Here is a 24,070-nt window from a genome sequence, read left to right as displayed (position 1 = left end):
GCCCGCCCCAAACCCCGTTTGTGTGGATGCTGCGTGATTCATTACCCTGTTACAAATGAGTGCCTCAAAATAACAGATAGTACACCACATACAATTAAAAGCTTTATAATTCTTAATTTGACTAAAGGGTTAGCAAATGTTGGGCTCAAGTTATGCCCTGTGTTCGTTTGGAAGAGAGACAACCAACATCGGAATATAGCAAAACGTGGCTTTATTGGCAGAATCGTAACTGGCACAGCGAATCGACGGAGTCGCTGGAGAAGGCGCGCTTTCCGACTTCCCCTTACAATCTGCTCTTATTTATATCCCTTTTTCCCCCCAGCACAACCCCCCGCTACATATTAGGTAATATCGGGCACTTGTGTCCATCTTATTGGCCCGCAGCCATATGCTCACGAGTTACCTGTTTCTTTTGTTTACTGAATCGCGTGACACTAGTAGTTTCGGTGTAGCGGGGTCCCCAGTTTCGCTCCCCCCTCCCTCGCATTCCGGCCTCCTACTATTACGTGAGTCACTCCTGACCTGTAATGGCAGTCTCGAATTAACCCTAACATTAACCCTAACACAAAGAAAGAACAAAAAAAAGGAAATATGCGAATTTTCATGGAAGTCTCACGTGCATAAGTTGGAGCTTCCCCAATCCTCCATCGATTTATCCCTCCCCCCACAACACCCAGGCTTCGTGGAGTCACGGCCCCACTCCAGGTTGAATCCTACGACCTCTTCTCTCCGGTGCCTTCTCACTTCATCTCTCTTGGGGCTCAACAGAAGCCCCAAGCCCAACTGTAGTGTCCCGCACCAGAGAAACCTTCCCTTAATCCGACCATTCTAATTGAATGGCATACAATTCTCCTATCTCTCATCTTCAACAGTAACACAAACATAAGTGAAAAAACAAGCAGCTGCACAGAGCAGCACAAAATGAAATGCAGAACAGCATAACAGTAAAAATATGAACCAGGGTATTACATAGGCCTTTCAATATTCAATAGGTTTTAATCAGATTTGTCTTCATTCTTCTAAACTCCCCTGAGTACCAGCCCAGAGCCATCAAACGCTCCATAAATGTAAATCCTTTCATTCCTGAGATAATTCTAGTGAAGCTCCTCTGAATCCTCTCTATTGCCAGCATATCCTTTCTTAGATAAGGGGCCCAAAACTGCTCACAAAGCTTCAAGTACAGTCTGACCAATGCCTTATAAATCCTCAGCATTACATTCTTGCTTTTATATTCTAGTTCTCTTGAAACAAATGCTAAAATTGCATTTACTGACTCAACTGCAAGTTAACCTTTAAGGAAAAAGTCTCTAGGACTCCCAGTCCCTTTGCACTTCTGACTTCTGAATTTGCTCACCTTTTAGAAAATAGTCTATTCCTTTATTCCTTCTACCAACATGCATGACGTTGCAACGTGCAACGTTCTATTCTATCTGACATGTTCTGGATATTTATCACCTTTATGACTTAGTCATTTCTTGGGGCCGAAGTGTTTCAGATTTCAGAGTTTTTCAGATATTGGAATTTATAGTGAAATAATTTGGGATTGCAATCATTTCCAAGTCTGAATTTATGTGCTGTTGGTAAGCAGTCTTTGTCTTACACTTGTTCTCACACATACGTACTTAACAGTAAAAATTATTGCACATCATTAATATACTCCTCAGAGAGGAACACAACCTTGTTGTGGTTTGGAGGCTTACGTGCCTCAATGACCTGGAGAACTATGCTGGCTGGAGTCCGGGCTTTATGCTTTGGCTCTTGGTAGGGTCACCTATGCCAAACAGGTCAAAGGGTAGAGGCCAGACAAGAGTGGTCCGCCAGTCTTCCAGGTTCAGGGGTTCAGCTCAGGGCTGACAACACTGACTGGTCAAAGAAAACTGCTATGGAAAAAGCAATAAAGAATCCTCCTTCATCTGTGTGTGATAATATTCCTTAGTCTCCACCTGGGACTTGCATGACTGACAGTAGACCGAGAGGAAGCTATTGACGCAATGAAGGAAGCCAGGGATGGAGGACCTTCCTTGCTGCTGTAAATGTCAGTGGTGTAACGGGTAAAAGAAGAATTAATATAATGAAAATATAAAGTGAGCAGGGTAACAAAAACTACACAGCAGCATCGGGAGAATACCTAAATTTGCTGTTGAAAAACTACAAAGGCAGGCTATCAGTCTTCATCTACGATGCCGTGTTGGATTAAAATGTCTCAGTACACTATTCATATTTTACATTTTTTCTAGGTTTTATGTAAGGTATAAAAACAAAGAGCATTGTAAACTTGTTCTGAGGTTAGATCAGTGACAATATTCACAAATTCATCTGTGAATTTCTCTGCCGCTTTGTGATCTGCAGATGCTTTATCTTAAAAATGTTTTCAATCTTTAAAAATGTAATGCTGTGTCTTAATTTTTTTGCAATCAACCTGCTGAGTATTCACAGTTATCTTCAATTCTCAGTTTGTCATGATAGATCTTTGCTTGTTTCATGATCGGCATATCATTTAAGATGCTACTGGTGAAGCAGAGTGTTGATTTGCTGGCCACAAACAGAACTATTAACTACTTTGTTTTTCTCAAAGGATCACTGCAGCCTGTGCTTCCCTTTCAAAATTGAGCTTTTGAACTATCTGTATGATTTGGCCTTTTTGTGCTGTGAACTGAAGTCTTGAAGGTACAGGACGGTTGCAGCAGTGAATGTACGGGCCAAAAAGAGGTTTCAGGGCCCAGGCCCAAGAATAGGAAATAAGCCAATGTTTGCTCATTGCTGGAGCAGACTTGGAGATGATTTGAAGCAGCAAAACTGAGGCAAGGCAGAGTTGAGGTGGCAGGGCCAGTGTCCAAGAGCAAGGAAGGACCCACTGTTTAGCCGATTTGAGCCCTGGACTAGATTGAAAAGCAGAGGAGAGGGATGGGGCAGTGTTCAGCTCGCTGCTCCATGAGGTTTAATCATCATCTCTGTGCTGAACTGAGGCTGTGGCCTGCAGCTGATAGGCTCCTGGATCAGTTGCAGTGATGACTGACTTCATGGCTGTGGGACTCACTTTCATGAACTTTGGTTCTGAATGTTATCTGCTTACTTTTATTGTTTGCATGTTTTTTTCCCTGCACATTGGGTGTTGGATGACTTCTATTTTAATGTGTTTCTATTGCGTTTGTTTAGTGGCTGCCTGCAGGGAGACAAATCTCAAAGTTGTATATAATATACATACAACTTTAATCCACTCTTTCAATACCCAATCGAGAGCTTCATTTTTTGCTTTATGTGGCGTTCTTCTAGTTTTCCATTAACTTCTGTTTGTTACGATTGTGATGTCACTTCTCAGAACTGTCTGTGATGCACAGAGACCTGCTCATTGCCTGGGAACTTTCCCAGCTCATTGTGAAGTTTTCCATTTGTGACATCATGTCAAAGCTCAAAAAAAATTTTATATGTCGGTGATATTCGGATTTTGGAATTTTGAATAAGGGGTTTTCAATCTGTATGAGTTTAAAAAAAAAAAATTTATATCCACAAAGTCCCACTGAAGTTATTCATTAAATTTCTCTGCCATTTATTTATTCCTTAATATAATTTCTCTGCTTCAGTCTGCAAGAGACGTGCATCAAATTTTTAGTTGATTTTTTCTTCTTCAACTCTTAGAATACATTTTTATTTTGTTTGTTGCTAGCCTACTTATTTTCCTTTCCTCCATCAATGTTTCCGTCCAAATTTACTGAATTCTGACATTTATCCCAGTCTCCAAGCTTGCTTTTTTTTTTGGCAATTTTATAAGCCTTTCCTTGAAATAACTTTTCAACAGCTATGGCAAAAGCACTTTCTGTTCTCTTGAAGGAATTTTTTTTTCTTTGTAATTTATTTACTAATTCTTTAAACGTTAACCATTAGTTGTTTACAGCTGTCTCTTAGATTTTCCCAATATGTCACAAATAGCTCACTACATATGCTTTTTGCAGTTTACTTCATGCAGTTATAAGATCCTGATTTCAGTTTTTAATCTTTATATAAAGTTCTACCATATTACAATATTAGGATCATGACACATTGAGCTGTTTGACAACACCTCAGTACTGCCATGAAATATCAGCTAAGGTATTTGTACTCAGGATTTTAGGGCTGGTCTTGAATCCACAAACTTCTGACCCTAATATGCCAACTGAGCCACAACTGACATTTTGTATAACTCTATCAATTCATCGTAGTTGCGAATTCTATTCATAGGTAAAATTGCAGGGGTGAAGGCATCATGTTAAATCATGGTGCTGTTTAAACTTGACTGAATTTGGTGCCCCTTTTAATAAAAATGTCCCAAGTTCCTTCATTTATTTTCAAAAGAGACGTTCAGGATGTTTATTTCACACAACCAAGCATCTCAATTTTGTGTTTTGTCAATTGCACTGGTAAGAAGCTCCAGGTCACATGGAAAATTAAGGGCACTTTAAAAGCCAGAAATGTAATTCATCTCTGTAGTCTTAAACATTGCAGCACTTGTTGGCAAGCCTGTCATCAAAATTTTGGTTTGCACCAAATCCTGTTCACCCATCAGCACAGTTACTGACAATAGCTGCTAGAAGTTCCTCCCTCTCTCCCTCTGCAGCTCCGTGTTCCTTCAGATTTGGGCTCCCGTACATCTTAGAGAGCCATTGTGAACACAGTGGGACAAATCTCTGTTCATTTATAGAAACTGGAAGGTCTATGCTTGATTTGAACCACTGCCAGTGGTCACCCCACACCAGCCTCTCTTTTTAGCTGCACAGCTCCCCATAACCTCAAGGCCTCAGTAGTGTGAACGGTTTCATGTTCCTAATTTTCTATTTTGTGCCATTTGGAAAAATATTTCTTTCTTCTGAGTGTTATATTTTTCATAGGAATACTCTTCAGGAAAAATGCACTTAGTTTATCCTAATGGATGATTAGAATGACCGTTTGCTATTAGGAGCCATTTAAAAAAAAAACTGGCATGTTATTTCTACAATGAGAATCGACCAAAATCAACTATCGTCCAAAGCTGCTGCATCCATGAATCTGAAGCCATAACCCTATCCTGAGTCAAGCTAAAGTTTAGGAGTTCTCTACCAACAGGATTGTTTAATCCACAATTCCTCCAAAAGGAAATGGAGTACAACCAAACCTGAACCTATCAATGCTGAGGTAACTTGGGCTTAAGTGCCAGTCCGTGGGCAGCCTCTTTGAAGACCACGAGCTAACCAACTCGGCCTAAACCATCAAGAGCAGGAGGTCAAATCATGCCTTAATCCCACAGACACTTTCCAATGCCTAGAGGGCACTACTGCACTTCAAAATATAATTGACATGGACTATGTAATGTGGTCAATAAGCTGGGTCATGTGCTGCCACAATGCACCAATGAACCAAGTTTAATCTTGACTTCTGTCCGTGCAGAGTTTGCACACAGCTGTGTGGGTTTCTTCCAGGTCCTCTGCTTTCCCTCCACATCCCAAAGATATGCAGGTTGATAGGCTAATTGGCTACTATAAGTTGCCCCTAATGTGTAGATTCTAAGCAGAGAATGAAATGGTAACCGAGTAGGATTAGACACAGATTTGTTGAGCAGGACTGGCCGTTTCTGTAATGTCTCTGGATAAAGCAACACAATGTTGGGATTGATAACCTAGGCTACACCGAAAGTGGTAGAAAAGAAGGTCAAAAAGGCCTAACCATTGCTTTAATGCAGCAACAATAGACTACACATTCAAAACATTTTGAAATTGAATTGTAAATCTAAGTTAGAAGCCAGTCGAAAGAGTTCTTAGTAACAGAGCAATACTCTGTTATGGAACCAGGCATTTTGCCCCAACTTGTCTATGCCAATGCTGGGGCCCACCATCTAATTTGCCCACATTTGATCCATATCCAGCACCCCTCCTATTCATGAACTGGTCCAAATGTCTTTTCAACGTTATTACTGTACCTTTTTTTAGTTGTGGGCCGAAGGGCCTGTACTGTGCTGTAGGTAGGTTTTCTCCATCAATTACTTTCCCTGGCAGCTCATTCCATGTATGCACTCTCCTCTGTGTGGCAAGCTGCCCCCCCCCCCCCCCCCCAGGTCTCTTTTTAAATTACCTTAAAACTATGCCCTTTGGTTTTTAGTTTCTTTCCACTCTTGAAAAAGGGTAGGTGCATTCACCCTACCTATACCCCCCCCCCCATGTTTTTATATACCTTGAGAGTCACCCCTCAATCTCCAATGTGTCAAGGAAATCAAATCCTCGCCTGTCCAACTTCTCCCGGTAACTTAGACCCTCGAATCTAGTTGCGTCTTCGTAGATCTTTTCTGCACCGTTATCAGCTTAATTAGTTTGGCACAACGTGCTGGGACAAGGACCTGTTGCTGTGCTGTAGTTTTTTTTATGTTCAAAGTGATCTGATCAAGGTCACATGCATGGGGAGGTGACTAACGATGTTGAGTACACGTGATTTCAGAAAGCATCTGTTTCACTTTCTGCGTAAAGGGCCATAAACAAAAGTAAAAGCAGATGGAGCAAGAGAATGCAAAAGAATAGAAGTTTATTCCATGGTATACAGAATGTGACAAAGTAACATACCCAGGAATCTGTTCTGCTGTGTTCACTCTTAGTGGCAATAATGTACGAGGAAAATTAATTTTATACGCAAGTTGTGTTTAAAATCATTATGTTTATAGGAGGTTATAAAAGTGAAACTGCCAGACCATGACTGGACTGTGTCAGAGCAGATAGGGATGAATGGTGAATGATTGGAAGTAAGGGTTGACAATAAAGGCACCTATGTATTCACATCGGCAGCAGGAAGAATTATCAATGGTAAAATACAGAACTGGAGAAGCAATGCTACAGAGGTACAGGCAGGCAGCAATCTGGAGTTCTGTTTAATTTTCCTTTGAACAGCATTACATAATCTTTGCATGTATTCCCTTGGGATATGCATGTTGGGCGGTGATGGAATCATGATGTTTGAAATTATAATGCCATTCAAGATAGAAAAATCCATTTTGACTAATGGGGGATTCTGGAATTTAGCATTAGACCCTGCCATGTTGGAGTGAAATCAGGAAGCTGTTTTGGTTAGATTTGTGAACATCCCGTGCTCGTCTTTAGATTTGTTTTTATGTCGCAACCTTAAACACAGGTAACTAAATGGAATCACAGCAATAACCCAGTCAAACAATGCAACCACTCAAAGGATGAGTCTCGTCTTCTGTGTAAACGGCAAAAGGTCAATATTCCTGATTCCTTATACTCTGGTCACTAATCATCCAAATATCCAAATTATCAATGAATTCACCACATTGACAGCACTGTTCCTAAATCTGGCAAATGCATTGTCAGTTTGCTTGGATATGCTAATTCATTGCATCATCTGGAGCCTGACTGCAGTCTTTCATTTAACATTGCAAAATATTTTCTCACTGCATAAAACTTGGTTTAAATTGAATTTTGCACAATTTTAAGAGAATGAATTACCCAGGCTTTGAATTAGCAGATTTAAATAAATGTTGAAACTTTGTAAATATTTTTATCTCGAATCCCCAATGTGGTGAGTCTTTAGTAAACTATATCAGATAGAGGACAGAGGTTGATGCAATAAGTAAGAAAATTTTAATATTGTGAATTCAAATTCATTTCTTCATCAAACAAAATGTTACCACATCAGATGGTATATGTACTGGTTAACTAAATCAGTTAAAGAATGCACTAAATCAAATGAAAGAAAAGTAGAATCAGACCATGCACCGTGCCAGCACTATCACAGTCTATGCGAGAATTTTTAACTGCTAAGCACTTGCGCATAATTTGATTTTCCACCTGACACTGTACAAAACTAAAATGCCAAATGTTTTTCTCACTATATATGCAGTATGCAGTGTGATAGGCTACAGAAGGTTTGCCGTCTGGCTTTTCCATGTGTTTTTCAAAGTTGGGCATCAGCTCCAACCATGTTAACAAGTCAATCCCAAATACAGAGATGAGAAGATAAACACTTGGTTTCCACAACTTTGTGCGAAGATGCTGGTCATTTCCAGTCTGGACAGAGATGAAGGTCTTTGATTTGATGCTCTTCTCAGTGTGCTCGCCCCTGTGTACTTAACTCTCTCATTTTATCAAAGTTCATTGGGAAGGAGATGTCCGTTTCCTGAGAGCTGTCACTGTTCGGGGACTTCATGTCTCCCTTGAGCTGGGCCTTGCTGTTTGAAATGCGTTGTTGCTGATCTTTCAGCTCCAAGTAGGAACGGGAGAAGGTGTGAAAGATCGAGGTCACTGGGAATGCCATGAGGAGAATGCCACTCAGGATACTGCTCAAAGCCACTACTTGACCAGGTATGCTACGGGGGACCATATCTCCGTAACCTACGGTGGTCATCGAGATCACTGCCCACCAGTAGCTGCTGGGGATGCTGGCAAATTCATGTTTGGCACCCAGCTCCCTCTCGGCCAAGAACACCAGGGGTGAGTACAGTGCCATAGCCACACAGAGGAAGAGTACAAGCAGCCCGAATTCCCGAGTGCACCGTTGAATTGTGAGTCCCAGTGTCTGTAACCCCAGAGAATGGCGCACCAACCTCATCACATACAAAATCCTCAAGGCACGCAGAACCCGGAGGACCAGGCCTATTTTCTCCAAATCCAGGTTTCCAGAGCCGCTTGGCTTCTCCTCAACCGAAAAGGCATCAATAATCAGGCTGATATAATAAGGCAAAATGGCCATTATGTCGATGATATTCAGAGGTGTTCTCAGAAATGTACACTTGCTCTGCGCTTGGATGAACCGCAGCAGGAACTCGAATGAAAACCAGGCCACGCAGACGGTCTCCAGTACAAACATGTTGTAACACTTCTGGGAGCATTCACCCTAGGAAAAGAGAAAGAGGAAAATCATCTAAACATGATGAAGATTTGAACATTCTATCACATCCAGCGACTTAATGGATGAATCAACCTTATTAAAGGGAATACTGAGCCAACCAGATGAAGTCATTCAGCACAAACAGCCACTTTGGCCCACCCTGTCTCTGCTGACCGTTAAGTACCCATCTGTCTTAATCTAACTGACCAACACTTAGTCAGTTGCATTCTACGCCTTGGTGATTCAAATGCTCACCCAGATGCTTTTTAACTGTTGTGAGAGTACCTGCCTCCAACATCCCTTTAGGCAGCAAGTTCCAGATGTTAACCATCCTCTAGATGAACATTTTTCTCTTTTTAACTACCTGACTCCTCACCTTGACCTGTGTACCCCCTCTGGTTACAAATGCCTCCTTTATCAAAAAAAAGTTCTCACTATTAACTGGGTGGGAATCGTGTGTTTTGATTCCTGATCAGTATCCCAATCAATCACGTTAGGGATCAGAAAGGGTCCTTATGACAAAATCCAACTAAACAGTGCTAGGAAGTGTCGTTTGTTTAGGACAGGGACATACCCAACTGTGATGGCCTTAACAACAGAATAGAATTTACCTGGTCTCATTGTCTGGTATGGGTTTATATTGACATACATACCAAGATTCATTGGAAATCCTTAAGTTTTGCAAGCCATCTGTTCCGATCAATTCATTAATGATACAAAGGAAAACCAATAATAGGATGCAGAATATTGTCAGTTACAAAAAAAGAGAAGTGCAGGCAGACAATAAGGTGTAAGGACAAGATAAGGTAGATTATACATCACAAGTTCATCTTCAATGTACAGAAGATCTATTCAAGAATCTCTCTCACAGGAGTACAGAAGAGAAAGATGATACTTGAAACACACATGCTCGTTATATATAATCATATAACAATTACAGCATGGAAACAGGCCATCTTGGCCCTTCTAGTCCATGCTGAACGCTTACTCTCACCTAGTCCCACCAACCTGCACTCAGTCCATAACCCTCCATTCCTTTCCTGTCCATATACCTATCCAATTTTTTATTTTAAATGACAATATTGAACCTGCCTCAACCACTTCTACTGGAAGCTTGTTCCACACAGCTACCACTCTGAGGAAAGAAGTTCCCCCTTGTGTTACCCCTAAACTTTTGCCCCTTAACTCTCAACTCATGTCTTCTTGTTTGAACCTCCCCTACTCTCAATGGAAAAAGCCTATCCACGTCAATTCTATCTATCCCCCTCATAATTTTAAATACCTCTATCAAGTCCCCCCTCAACCTTCTACACTCCAAAGAATAAAGACCTAACTTGTTCAACCTTTCTCTGTAACTTAGATGCTGAAACCCAGGTAACATTCTAGTAAATCTCCTCTGTACTCTCTTCTATTTTGTTGACATCTTTCCTATAATTTGGTGTACAGTTCTGGTCACAATACTCCAAATTTGACCTCACCAATGCCTTGTACAATTTTAACGTTACATCCCAACTCCTATACTCAATGCTCTGATTTATAAAGGCCAGCATACCAAAAGCTTTCTTCACCACCCTACCCACATGAGATTCCACCTTCAGGGAACTATGCACCATTATTCCTAGATCACTCTGTTCTACTGCATTCCTCAATGCCCTACCATTTACTATGTATGTCCTATTTTGATTGGTCCTACCAATGTTATGGGATTTGACAGGGTACATCCTGAGAGAATGTCTTCTCTAGTGGTAGAACAATGAAGTGTAGTCTTGGGGATAGGCAGTCACAGATTGAGAGAATTTCATCCCGGATGGCGAACCTTCAGAATTCTCTCAAGAGGCAGTAATGAACTTTTAGACTTTAGGAAAATTAAGGGATAATGGCGATTGGGTGAGAAATTGGAACTGGAGGCTAATGATCATATTGTACACTGTAGATTCCACAATCTGCAGCTCTTTGCCCCAACCTATCAGCTCCCAGCCTTTATCATTGCTACCACCCTTCCCTTCCCCACAATGCCTCCTCACCCAGATCTGCCTGTGGCTTGCTCTGCCTCTCCTACTTGCCTCTATATTTTGCCTATCTCCCCTCTACTCCCTCAGTCCTGATCAAGTGTCTCAACCAAACTACCGACTGTCCATTTCCCACCATTGATGCTGCCTGACCCTCCAAATTCCTCTTCTTTTTAACTCCGGTCCCTATTTTATTTATTCTCTATTCATTTGCAGGAAGTGGGTGTACTCATAAAACCAGCATTTAATCTCTATTCCTAATAATACTTCAACTGAATGACTTGCTGACCTATTTCACAGGGCAAGAGTTGATGGGTTTTAATTGGTCTGGAGTATGCATGTTTAGCAGATTTCCCTTAAAGAACAGAAAATGCACTTTACTATATATCAGTCACTTCATTACTGATCCTAGCTCCAGATTTAGCTGAATTTAGGGGAGGATTTGAATGTCATTGTCTGAAATACATTAGTCTATGTTGGCACAGTTGTAGAGCCAATGCCTCTTGGCTCCAGTGACCAGGTTCATACTCACCACCAATCCTGTGGGTGTGGAATTTTTGTTCTATGTGACCACCCGGTGCTCTGGTTTCCTCCTACATCCTAGAATGGTGTGGGTTGGTCATTTAACGAGAAGTCACTTGATAGAATTGTACAAGATGATAAGAGACATAGATCAAGAGTATGGCCAGAGACATTTTCCCCTGGGTGGAAATGGCTAATACAAGGATTTAATTTGATTGGAGGTAAATGTAGAGGGGATGTCAGGGTTAAAATACAGACAGAGTGGTAAGCAGATGGAACACCCTACCAGGAGTGATGGTAGAAGCAGTTACATCTCAGAAACTTACATAGGCACATGGATGGTAGAAAATGGAGGACTTTATATGAGGGAAAGATTAGATTGATCTTAGAATTGGTTAAAAGATCAGTACAACATTATGGGCTGAAGGGCCTGTGCTGTAATGTTTTAAGTTAATTATCCACTGTAAATTACCTCTTGGTAGAATCTCAAGGAAGTTGATGGATGTATGAAGTCGATGAATGGATTTCGGTGAGGGGGAATGCTTGAGGGTCAAAAGGCCTGTAGGACACTTAACCCCACCCCATGATCATTGCATATCTCTTGTGCAAAATTCAAGAGCAACTGCATCCTATGGAAATAAGCTCATCAATCTGCAGCCCCTTAAGGAAAGTAGACAAAAGGAGAAAATACTGTACTAGCATCAGGTCCATTATTTACACAAGGGAAATCTCTTCCTTTCAGCATCTTAAACTGGGAGCTTCTGCTTCAAAAGCAGCTCAAACAGAGACACTGAAAACACTATGACCAATGAGGCACAACTACTGAAGAGTACTGACCATTTACCATGTATCTTTCCATTGATTCTTTTCACAACAGTTTTGAATACAATTGACACTGACCGGACTCCTCTGCAGCAATAAACCGGCAAGTTATTTAAATTTTAAAAAAAATAACCATTAACTTGTGCAGCTGAACATATTATGTTAGTTCTCTAGATAAAACACCTTTTTGCAGAGTTTGTTTGCAGAGTTGTTGGAAATTTTTACTCAAAGTTCATAATAACATTGTCTATTCAGAGGACTAGAAAACAGCTTGTGATTCCACCCTTGCATCCAACAGTCTGACTGGAAGTGGTTTAAAAACAGAAAATGGAAGTCTAGGCAATAAATCCAAATAAATAATGGATTACCAAATGCAATTTATATTGAACAAATTAAAAAGAAAATAGTCCATGTCCCTCTTTTCCTTATCTCTGTTGCTCTGGTGTTGACTTGTGCTGAGATTTTTCACCAGTGTTGGCTGACAACGTGGATAAAATTGGCTGAATTGCTTCTTCTCTGCTAAACTCCCTCATCGTTAAATTAAATCCTGGACAGAGTGCCAGTGGAATTAACAGGACTGGGGATCATCTCATTGAATACAAGGAGATCCGTGCAATGTAAATTTCCCTCTTTCTCCCCTTTCCATGACATTTTTGTTTCAACTCACCACTTTTCTCCTTTTCCCTCACTGCCTCCCGTAAGCTTTATGGATTAAACATACACTAGCATTTGCACATTGAGCTCCTCTGTAATTCAATGAAAACCAATTTCTGAAGCTGTTCAATGCAGTATTATGACATTAATACTATGACAGGTTCAAAAAGATATTTCTATCTTTCAACTTAATTGTAAATTCACCAGCTGCATTATTGCTAAAATGGAATATTACATGATACAGTATCTGCAGAATTTTTGATCCTTGATGCAATGCAAACAACTACTAACTTTTCTACAAGCTCACTGCTGGAATTCATGCACTGATGATGCCGAAAAAAATCTTTAAATAATGCAAATAAGTATTCATTACAAATGCCACTAACCAGTTGGCAAAATATCACTATAGAGTAATTATGTTCATCCTTGGCAAGATTATACTTTTCTAATCACACAGGAATAAACACAGGATCATAAACAAGGGATATAGATTCCAGCAGGGAAAAAAAGATCTAAGAACATTTTGTTGTATTGAACCAGCTTGATAATGGAAATTACACATATGTAAAGACTGTCCTTTACATATTGGGGCAGATCTTCCACTACCTGTTCATCTATCCATCCTGTCTTCCTCTCCTTTCTTATCACCTTTCCCATTTCATCATATCTTACCTTTCCATACACTTTCTCCTTTTTTCCCTTTGCCCTTCCCCTATCTCCTTCTCCTTTGTTAAAGGGGTAAAACTAGCACCAGAAAAAGTGTTAATGCTCTACAATGTGCTGGTATATACTAAACTAGTGGATTTTATTATGGTATACAGCCACCTCAGCAATTAATCTGTTGCAGCCTTTGAAAACTGTTTTTACAATTACTAAATGCAGGCAAAATGATCTCTTTTGTAGAAGCTTAGATTCATAGAATTTTAGAGCACAGAAGAATGTCACTTATGCATGTTGTGTTTGTGTTGCCTCCTTGAAAGTGCTAACCAATTAGTGCCTCCCTGGGTCCAGAAATTCTCTCCCCCTTCATCAAATTTCCTTTAAAGTTGCTATTGAATATCCGCCGCTTCCAACTTTCAGACAGCCCTTCCCGTAGGAAGAAATCGCACCTCACCTCCTTAAAGTATAAACCAGTGAAGGTTTTTTTTTGTGAGCTCTTGCATTCTTCTTGTGTCTTGTTTACAGGTTTAAAAATAACATTCAAATGATCAGTATTCTGAAAAAGATACTTGCATGTTAAAGCTCACTATCTGCAGATGAATAATTGCAGAAGAGCTTCAGATAATTAGCAAACTTGTTAATTGTATTATTTATGGCATAGTTCATTTTTAATAGATACATTTTGGTAAAGATATGATAAACATAATTAGACCTGTTCTTTCTGGTAATGAGATCAGCCGGCCGATTACATTACAGGCTTCATTGGAAGATAAAGCTATAATTCCAGCTAAAAAGGAGGCTGGTTTCTATTCTGCAGATCATTTGCTTTAAGTACATAAATGTTTCATTCTTGATGGCTGTCCCCAAGAGATGATCATTGTCTGTTTAGTAACAGTCACAGTTCAAGGATCTATGGGTATTTAGTAATGCACGATGAACAGCTTTCTTTCCAAAAACAGTTATTGCACAATGCTTATGAGAATGGTTCTCTTAAGACAACTGCACAATGTAATTCAGTTTGAAGCTAAGTGTTTTCCATGGAATAAGGGCAAACTAAATAAATTTCTGACGTTCCTTTAAGATGTATGGCAAGTCAGACAATAGACCAGATTGTGGTCATCCTTGTTGGCAGAGAATTACTAGACAGACGTCACTGTTTCATTGTCTAGCTCGTTTACAAATTCCTCATCCAGGCATTGAGATGTGTATTTGGAGACAAGTGGGAGGTTGAACAGTCAGCCCAGTAGTGGAGCGCACACACACAGCTGAGGTGGTCACTGATCCCAAAAATGTCCATAGATCCAGGTGAATAAATTAAAGTTTTAATGTTTTGGCCTTTTAAAAAAAAAATCATTCAATGCTGATATTCCCATGGGATACAGCACATGCAACAGACCTTACTGACTACCTCCTGTCAACAAGACCATCTCTTTCTACCTCTACTATTTCATTAAAGGTTCTGACCTGAAATGTCAATTCTTCCTCTCTGCAGCTGCTGCCCAACCTGTTGAGTATTTCCATCTTTATTTCAGGCTTCACATCCATAATAATACTATTAACCAGACATCCTATTGCCTTGACTTATCTACTGCTGAAACCATCAGTCTTTGCTACTTTTTGACCCACCCTGTGCAACATTCAGCTGCCTATGCTCCTTTCATTCCCTGTCCAGTTCAGCTCATCTCTTAAACTTGGCTCCCAAATCCCAACTTTCATCAAATTTTGTTCAACCATCAACCTTGTTGCAATACTTCACCATCATTTGTTTTATTTTCATGTTAGGTCTGTGACCTTCAACACTCCTGTACAGTACTCCAATCCTGGCCTCTGTTAGTTTCCCCAATCTAATCACTACACTATTCACTATACAATGATCACTTTGCACTACAATGGATTTTTTTCTATTCAGAGTCCTGATGAAGGGTCTCGGCCCTAAACACCAACCGTTTCCTCCCATCCATAGATGCAGCCTGACCTGCTGAGCTCCTCCAGCACAATGTGTGTATTGCCCTAGATTTCCAGCATCTGTAGAACTTCTTGGGTCTATGGATTTTTTTTTTGTTCCAACTGTGTTCGTTCTCATAACGATTCTTTATAATTTATGCTTCTCTTGTGAATACTGCTTATCAGATGCTTGTGATGCAGCTGCAATTAAGTTTTACATTTCACCTATGAATACATGTGCCATGTATATGACGTAAACTCAACTTCGCAGCACTCATGGTATGCCATCAGCAAAGTCCAAAACTTTGGAAATCCCTGTCTCCACCTCTCTTCAACACAACACCTATTTGCTTTTACGTTGAATGGTAGAAATTTCAAATAGAATAAATTGTTAATACTATTTATTCTCACTCTGTACCCAACCTCTCCAATCCCTCTCTACCCCCCCATCCCTCTCCCCCCTCTCTCCCTCTCCAGTTGCAGCCTGCCCTACTGAGTGTTCTTATGTTCTTTGCTTTAATTCTTCTTCAATCAAGGTTTTGGTCATGACAGAGAGGTTGGGGCCTTGGGGGCCTGATGATCGTTGCTGTTTTTCCATAGGTCAGATCTGTTGTTATTTTTTGTGTGAGAGAGAGGGGGGTTTGGGGGCTGCCATTTTCAGGGTGGGTGATTTGTTTTTGTTTGAGGGAGGGGGTTGGGAATTAGTGTTTCTTTTTCATTGGAGGGGTGGTGTTGAAGATTTTCCTTTCAATGACTTCTATGATTTTTGCTGTATTTCACGGCTGTCCGGAGAAGACGAATCTCAGAGTTGTATTTTGCATACATAATTTGATATTAAAATGAACCCTTGAACCTTTTAAACCTTTCCTGTGTTTCCGCATCAAATATTCTACTGTGACACATCTTGGAATAACCATCACATCACGTGATCCACCACACACAATGTTTCGAGCAGTATTAATGCAATTTGTCGCGACGTAGCCACCACAGTGTCTTTGTTGCCTAGTATAGTTTTTTTTTTACAAGATTGTATTGCTGGAGCATAGATTAAGCAATTGTTTGGAGTTAATTGGACCCAGAGGAGATATCTTCAGTACCATTTATTGAGGCAGGCTGATGGTTGTGACTGCAGATATATTTTTCTCTATGTCTGTGGCTAACGTTTCTCTAAGCAGTTCAGCTAATAATCTGCCTTCACATTTTGCCTTTCAATCAGGCAGCAATGGTGTAGAATTTTCATTAAATCAGAAGACACGGTGCTTGCAGGATGTAAATATCTCCACAATTGATTTCATGGCTGCAGTAGGTTTAATAGAAGTAATCCAAGAAAGAGATTGATACTAATAAGATTAACCAAATTATGATTTATTTTCTGAAGCAGATTTGTTTACTTTGAGAATAAAACAATTTGGGGTGAAAATTCTCCAATAGTTTACCTGCTCAACTGATCTCCTCTTCATTAAGTTCATTAACTGATCTTGCTTACATCGTACACTGGGATGGAGAATACACCTACCAATAATCTCAAACTGCTAAAAGCAGGGCCAAAGTATCTGTGCCTGAACGTGGTATCTGACAAACTCAGGGGTGTCTACTGCTGCTGACCTCCGCAAACAAAGAAACTGTTGACTGGATTTGTAGATGTGTTTGCTAAATAGCGAGGGAAAATTAGGCTCTGTGTTTTATTACATTTATTACACAGCATGATAACCAACTTAGAACCTACCATACAGTATAAAAACAGACACTTCGGCCCAACAACTTTCATTCTGACCATCAAACGACTTTTAATATAATCCCATTTTATTCTCCTATAATTCTGTCAACTCCGCCACTACATTTGCCTATCAGAAGATACCCATGTCTTAAGGTTGAAGTGGATTGCAATAAACCATATCTCAGGCAAATCTATCATATAGGATATAATCAACAAAAGATCTGTGATTACATTTTAAAACATTTCTATTCTCTGTAGTTCTCCTGCACTAACCTTCAATGTAATAATGACTCTAGGTCTGAAGTTCCCAATCTGGGTTGCCCTTGCTTAATGGTATCGATCCATGGCATAAAAAAAGGTTGGGGACTCCTGCATTAGAAGCTTATTTTAAATGTGAACATATTAATTTAAATCCTTTGTGATTAATTCCAGATCCACAAATTTGACCAAAGACACAAGAGACAGCAGATACTGGAATTTCGTGCAACACAAGATGCTGGAGGAACTTTATGGGTTGGGCAGCATCCGAGGGAGGAATTGGACAGTTGATGTTCCAGTTCACGACCCTTCATCTGGATTTCATCATCCCCTTCGACTTTCCGTCTTGGATACAGAGTAGTTTGTCCTCAGCAGAGGCCACAACTTTGTTATCCTGCAGCTGCACCTCAATAAGTTCTGGGCCCACCATGGTGTTCAGTTTTTCCGTCACGTGTGCTTCTTCACATTTCTTTGGTAAGGAATCCTTACCCCGACTATGGTGCTTTCTCCCATCTCCAACCACCTTTTTCCTCTAGGCCACTCACCTCTGGCCCTAAATCCTCTCTTTACCTTTTCATTTCCAATAGCTGGCATGAAGTCCAAATGAAGAGCCTATACCCAAAACATCAACTATCCCTTTCCCTCCACAGACGCTGCCTGACCTGCTGAATTCCCCCAGTATTTTGTCTGTTGCTTCAGATGAATTGAGCACAGGCTGCCTTAAATTAAGTCATTTGTTCTCCCCCCTGTGGGTTGGCGTCCATTGGTTGGTACCTGTGGGACCGACTCTTTGTATATGTGCCACAAGTGTAACAAGAAGGTGGTGATGCTATTGTATGAGCTGCAGAGGAAGTGATGGAGGCATATGCAGATGTAATTACAGCACCTAGAAGACATTTGGAAAGGTACCTGGCTAGGAAAGGAGTAGAGAGATTCAGGCCTAATGCAGGTAAAAGTGATTAGCATAGGTAGGCATTATGGTTGACACAGATGAAGTGGGCAGAAGGGCCTGTTTTTGTGCTGTATAACTCTATGTGCAAGGTCAAAATAATAAATACATCAGGCACTGTGGCGCTGTGGTTAGCAATGTGCCTCAAAGTTCCACCAAGTCAGGTTCAATTCTGATTTCTGATTCTGCAACCAAAAAATATTGTAAACATTCAGCAGGCTAGACAGCATTTGAAGGAAATCATTTCAGGTCAAATATCAGGAAAGGAACTATCCACTGTCTTGACATGCTGAGTGTTTACAGCATTTTCTGTTTAATTGGAGGCAACTAGATCTCCCCGAGGAGATAATGGGATCGACGATCAAAGGTTTGATAGAAGGTTTGAAGGAGAATGTTAGAGAGAGGGGTTGAGAAGTGCAGAGTGCTGGGAAGAACTGTTTGCCCAGAAGCAAACAGAAGGTAGCCTAGAAAGTCATTTTTGTGACTTTGGGACAACCTAAAGCACTTTGGACTCCTTTATTTTGAAGAGGATTCATTAGCTATTGAAGAGACAGAGAAAGACCATTCAGAAATCCATGACCAAGCAATTCATGATAGATGAAATATAGCTCTTTCACATATGATTATTTGCTGTACTCAAGGTAACAATGAGGCTCAGCATCCATTTTTTATTTGATAATCTCCTCTGAAAAAGCCTTGGGTAGTTTTTGCTAATAGACTTTTGCTCCAAGAGGAGTTCTGTGGGCAGATGGGACTAGTTTACGGGGCAACATTGTCTCCATGGACATGTTGGGCTATATGACTGTATGCCTCTACAAACAGCTGCAATTTTTGCTGATGCTCAGTGCTGTGATCGAATATTTGGAACAGAGACTTACCCTTTCCTCTTCCTGCCTTAGATCAGGCATGGTGCTGATGCAGAGACTTACTGTAGTGATTGTCACAAATAGAACTGAGAGGCAGGCGAAGATCTTTCCTGGGATTCCTGAATCGGGATTCTCCACCATGTCCCTGAGCTTCTTCATGCAATAACCCAGCCGGGTTGTATCGTCAAAGGCACCCTGTGGTTCTTCATTAAGGAGCACTTCAAAATCCCTCTTGATCTCTTCAAAATCCTCCACCTTCTGGTAGAGTTTACGGCGACAACACCACTCCAGGTTTTCGTCCTCAATGCCCCAGTAAACTAGTTCCTCCTGGAAGGAGAGGGCACACATTTCTCTGAGGAGTCTGAGTTTCCCAGCTGTCAGGAACGTCATGATAGTTCTGAAGGCACAAGGATTGCGGTCAAAGAAAAATTCATTGTGGTTTACATCGTAATCGTCACAGATATTCATGATTTCCTCATAATTGCTGCAGGCTTTCAGCTTGCCCAGGCGTGTCAGTGGGATCTGGTCCAGTGTAGTCCATGGAATCTGATACTTATTGCCTCCAACATTGACAATAACAAAGGTTCTGTCATTGAGTTGAGCGATGCTATATGCATCCTCATTGGGTTGAAGCAGTTTGGCTTGTTGGTAGTAAATCCCCTTCCTGGTGCAGCTTTCCACCTTCTCCAAGGTGCAGGTGAAGCTGCCGAGCTGTCGTTCAGATTTGCCTTCAGCCAGAAGAGCCATCGCAATGTGATCTACTACAGGGATGGGCCAGTCAGTTGACCGTTGTCACGGTAAGAGACCAGATGAAGTAGAACTGCTGCATCTGTAATAAGCAAAACAAAGAAATTAAAACATCAAAACCATGATAATCTGTGTAATAGTAACATAAAATAAAATGCTGAACAGGTCCTTTGGCCCATCTGCATCGAGCTTGATGCAAAAATAAGCTAATTCCCTTCTGCCTGCATACAAATCCATATCCGTCCATTCCTTGCATATCCGTGTGCCTGTCCAAGAGCCTCTTAAATGCCACTACTGTATCTGCATCCACTGCTAACCCCAGCAGTCCCTTCCAGGCATCTATTGTTCTCTCCGTAAAAAAATATTGTCCTGCACATCTCCTTTAAAGTTTCCTCCTCTCTCTCTTTAAATGCAGGTTCTCTAGTGTTTAATATTTCTACCCTGGGAGAAAAATTTTGACTGCCTACCCTATCTTTGCCTCGCATAATTTTATAAATGAAATATAAGACAAAGGAACAGAACTATGCCATTCAGCCCATTGAGTCTGCTCTGCCATTCCATCATGGCTGATCCCGGATCCCATTTAACCCCATACACCTGCCTTCTCGCCATATCCTTTGATACCCTCACTGATCAGGAAACGATCAACTTCCACCTTAAATATATCCGTGGACTTGTCCTCCACCACAGCCCGTGGCAGAGCATTCCACAGATTTACTACTCTCTGGCTAAAGAATTCCTCCTTACCTCTGTTCTAAAGGGTTGCCCTTCAATTTTGAGGTTGTGTCTTCTACCGGACATCATAGGAAACATCCTCTCCATTTCCACCCTAGCTAGTCCTTTCAACATTCGGTAAGTTTCAATGAGATCTCCCCCACATTCTTCAAATTCCAGTGAGTACAGGCCCAAATGCTCCTCATATGTTAACTCCTTCATTCCCAGAATTATCGACATAAACCATCTCTGGACTCTCTCCAATAGCAAAACATCCATTCTGAGATATGGGGCCCAAAACCGTTGACAATATTCCAAGTGCAGCCTGACTAGTGTCTTTTAAAGGCTCAGCATTATCTTCTTGCTTTTATATTCTATTCCCCTTGAAATAAATGCTAACATTGTATTTGCCTTCTTTACCAGAGATTCAACTTGTAAACTAACCTTCCGTGAGACTTGCACTAGGACTCCCAAGTCCGTCTGCACCTCTGATGTTTCAGCCTTCTCCCCATTTAGATAACAGTCTGCACTATTGTTCCTTTTACGAAAATGTATTATCATATATTTCCCAACATTGCATTCCATCTGCCACTTTTCTGCCCATTCTTCCAATCTGTCTATGTCCTGCTGCAATCGCATTGCTTTCTCAGCACTACCTACCCCTCCACTTATCTTCGCATCATCCGCAAACTTTGCCACAAAGCCGTCAATTCCACTATCTAATTCACTGCCAAACAATATGAAAAGTAGCGGTCCCAATACTGACACCAAGGAACATCACTAGTCACTGGCAGCCAACCAGAAAAGGCCCCTTTATTCCCACTCACTGCCTCCTGCCTGTCAGCCATTCCGATATCCGATATCCGCTATCCTGTAGCGCCATAGGATTTGATCTTGTTAAGCAGCCTCGTGTGGCACCTTATCAAACGCCTTCTGAAAATCCAAATGACATCCACTGCCTCTCCTTTGTCCACTCTGCTTATTACTTCCTCAAATAATTCTAACAGATTTGTCAAGCAAGATTTCTTATGACAGAAACCATGTTGACTTTGAATTATTTTATCATTAGTTTCCAAGTACCCCAAAACCTCATCCTTAATAACGGACTCTAACACTTTCTCAACCACTGAGGTTAGGCTAATTTCCTTTCTTTTGCTTTCCTCTCTTTTTAAAGAGTGGAGTGACATTTGCAATTTTCCAGTCCTCTGTGTCCATGCCAGAATCAAGTGATTCTTGAAAGATCATGACCAATGCATCCATTATCTCACCAGCAACCTCTCTCAGGACTCTGGGATGTAAGGATTCCTATAGGTTAAGCTCCCCAATAAGATCTGGGTTATTACACAACGCCAGATCTAAGATACCCTTTCCCCAAGTAGGCTCAAGCACAAGCTGCTTTAAAAAAAACCATCTCGTAGGCATTCAACAAATTCCCTCTCTTGCAATCCGACACCAACCTGATTTTCCCAATCCCCTTGCATATTGAAATCTCCCATTACAATTGTGTCATTACCCTTATTACGTGCCTTTTCCAGGTCCCTTTGCAATCTCAATCCCACATCTTGGCTACTATTTGGAGGCCTATGTATGATTCCCAAAATGGTCTTTATTTTAGCATATTTTAGATGAAACATTCTCAGACATGTCTGCTATACTCAAAATGCAACCTGTAACACTAGTAGGGCTGAGCATCATTTTGTTTTATTTGATAATGTTCTGTAAAGAGCCTTGCATGGTGTGGTAAACTAAGTATACCTGTCTGGACACGCCCCTCTGCTGACTGCTCCTGTGGCTCCTCCCACAGACCCCTGTATAAAGGCGATTGGGGCACTGCTCCTCCCTCAGTCTCTGAGATGTCGTGCTCCCTTTTTGCTGCTAATAAAAGCCTATCGTTCACTTCCTGTCTCCGAGAGTGCTTGATGGTGCATCACATGGTTTTTGTTTTTCTATTTTGGTCACACTGGATGAGCAGATTTTCCAGACCTTTGGAACTGGTGCAGAAGAGGTTCACCTCTGTGCTTCCTGAATCACAGGGTATAAGCTACTTAAGATATTTTCTCTGGAGTGTCAGAGCTAATAAAATTATGAGAGGCCTATAGAGGGTAGCGATTTTTCCAAGGTTGAGGGGGGGTGGGGGGGGGGGGTGTGTGTGTGTGTGTGTGTGTGTGTGTGTGTGTGTGTGTGTGTGTGTGTGTGTGTGTGTGTGTGTTGAGTACTTGGAACAGACTACCAGGGATAGTGGTAGAAGTAGATATGATAGTAGCATTTAAGAGGCTTTCAGAGAGAAAAATGAAAACGCAGAGACCAGAGGGATATTAATCATGTACAGGCAGAAGAGATTTAATTTAACTTGGCAAAGTGTTTGATGCAGACATCATGGGCAGAAGTTGTTCATAGGCTGTACTATTCTGTTCGATTGGATGTTGCTTCCAATAATACCAAAGCACATTTATAATACACTTTTGTTTTACACATTACACAACATTGTCACATTTTTTAGTGAAAAAGCGAGTTGGAAATATATATGAGCACTTGGGCCAGGCTCAAGCAAGCAACCAACCCACTGCACCTCTTAAAGGGATTCAAACTGATGTCAGAGGGCTTGTTAGTTCTGAATGGGACACTGCTGGTCACACTTGCTAAACTCCTTTCTCCCTTGAACACAGTCACCTGGATGCTTCCCCTTCTTAACCTTAACATGAGAACTTCCAAAGGGGGTGAATACTTTTTATAGGCACGGTAGTATTAATGACCTGCACATGAGATAGAGAGAGATAGAGGGAGATAGATATAGAGATAGGTAGAGAGAGATAGAGAGAGTGTTTGCTGGGTGTTTGGAAAGTGATGTCAGGATGTCAGTGGTGGAGGCAAATACATACATATTTAAGAGGCTCATGTGAATGTGCAAAAATGGAGGAATAAGGGATTTAGTTAGGGTATTTAATTAATAACAGTATGGACTGTCTTGGAACATTGCTGCTATGTTAAGGATTTTTGTTAACTCCAACAGAGCCACTACAGATTATTCTGGTTTTGTTGTTAACGATTTATCTGCTTCAAACCTTCTTTGCATAAGTACGCAAAATGAGGGAACCGTAAGGTCAAAATAGTTTAACATTAAAGAAGAAATTGTGGCATTTACAAAAATCAAAAATAAATTTGGCATAAAATCCTGCTTTATTTCTCTTTGTTGGAAATTTTAGTTAAAAGTGTAAATAATTAAGTCAACATGTTGTTTGTGGTCAGCCAGAAAACAGACTAATTATTTAACGAAGATTTTGCACTTACTACCTCTTAAAGTTAAGTTGCAGAATTAGTTCTTTTGGCAGATGGTAAATTCAAGCAATGTTCTTAAACAAAAACAGAACAT

General features: G+C 40.8%; 1 protein-coding gene across 3 annotated transcripts in view; it reads right to left on the bottom strand.

Moving 5' to 3' along the window:
- Positions 1-7,595: 7,595 nt before the first annotated feature.
- Positions 7,596-24,070, bottom strand: part of kcng2 (potassium voltage-gated channel, subfamily G, member 2) — a 52,593-nt gene continuing 36,118 nt past the window's right edge. For 2 of the 3 annotated variants that reach the window (XM_073050738.1, XM_073050743.1), the window contains exons 2-3: positions 19,252-20,068; positions 7,596-8,844 (exon numbers count right to left, since the gene is read on the bottom strand). In XM_073050738.1, the coding sequence (XP_072906839.1) occupies positions 8,056-8,844; positions 19,252-19,986 (1,524 nt within the window). In that variant the 5' untranslated portion in view covers positions 19,987-20,068 and the 3' untranslated portion in view covers positions 7,596-8,055. Of the gene's footprint in view, positions 8,845-19,251; positions 20,069-20,733; positions 20,773-24,070 lie in introns of those variants that run through there. The other variant, XM_073050753.1, reaches the window with a different exon arrangement.

This window comes from Hemitrygon akajei, chromosome 1 (genome assembly GCF_048418815.1).
Source record: "Hemitrygon akajei chromosome 1, sHemAka1.3, whole genome shotgun sequence".
Lineage (NCBI taxonomy): Eukaryota > Metazoa > Chordata > Chondrichthyes > Myliobatiformes > Dasyatidae > Hemitrygon > Hemitrygon akajei.
The sequence above is the reverse complement of the archived record's forward strand: the minus strand, read 5'-3'. Positions and strand labels throughout refer to the sequence as shown.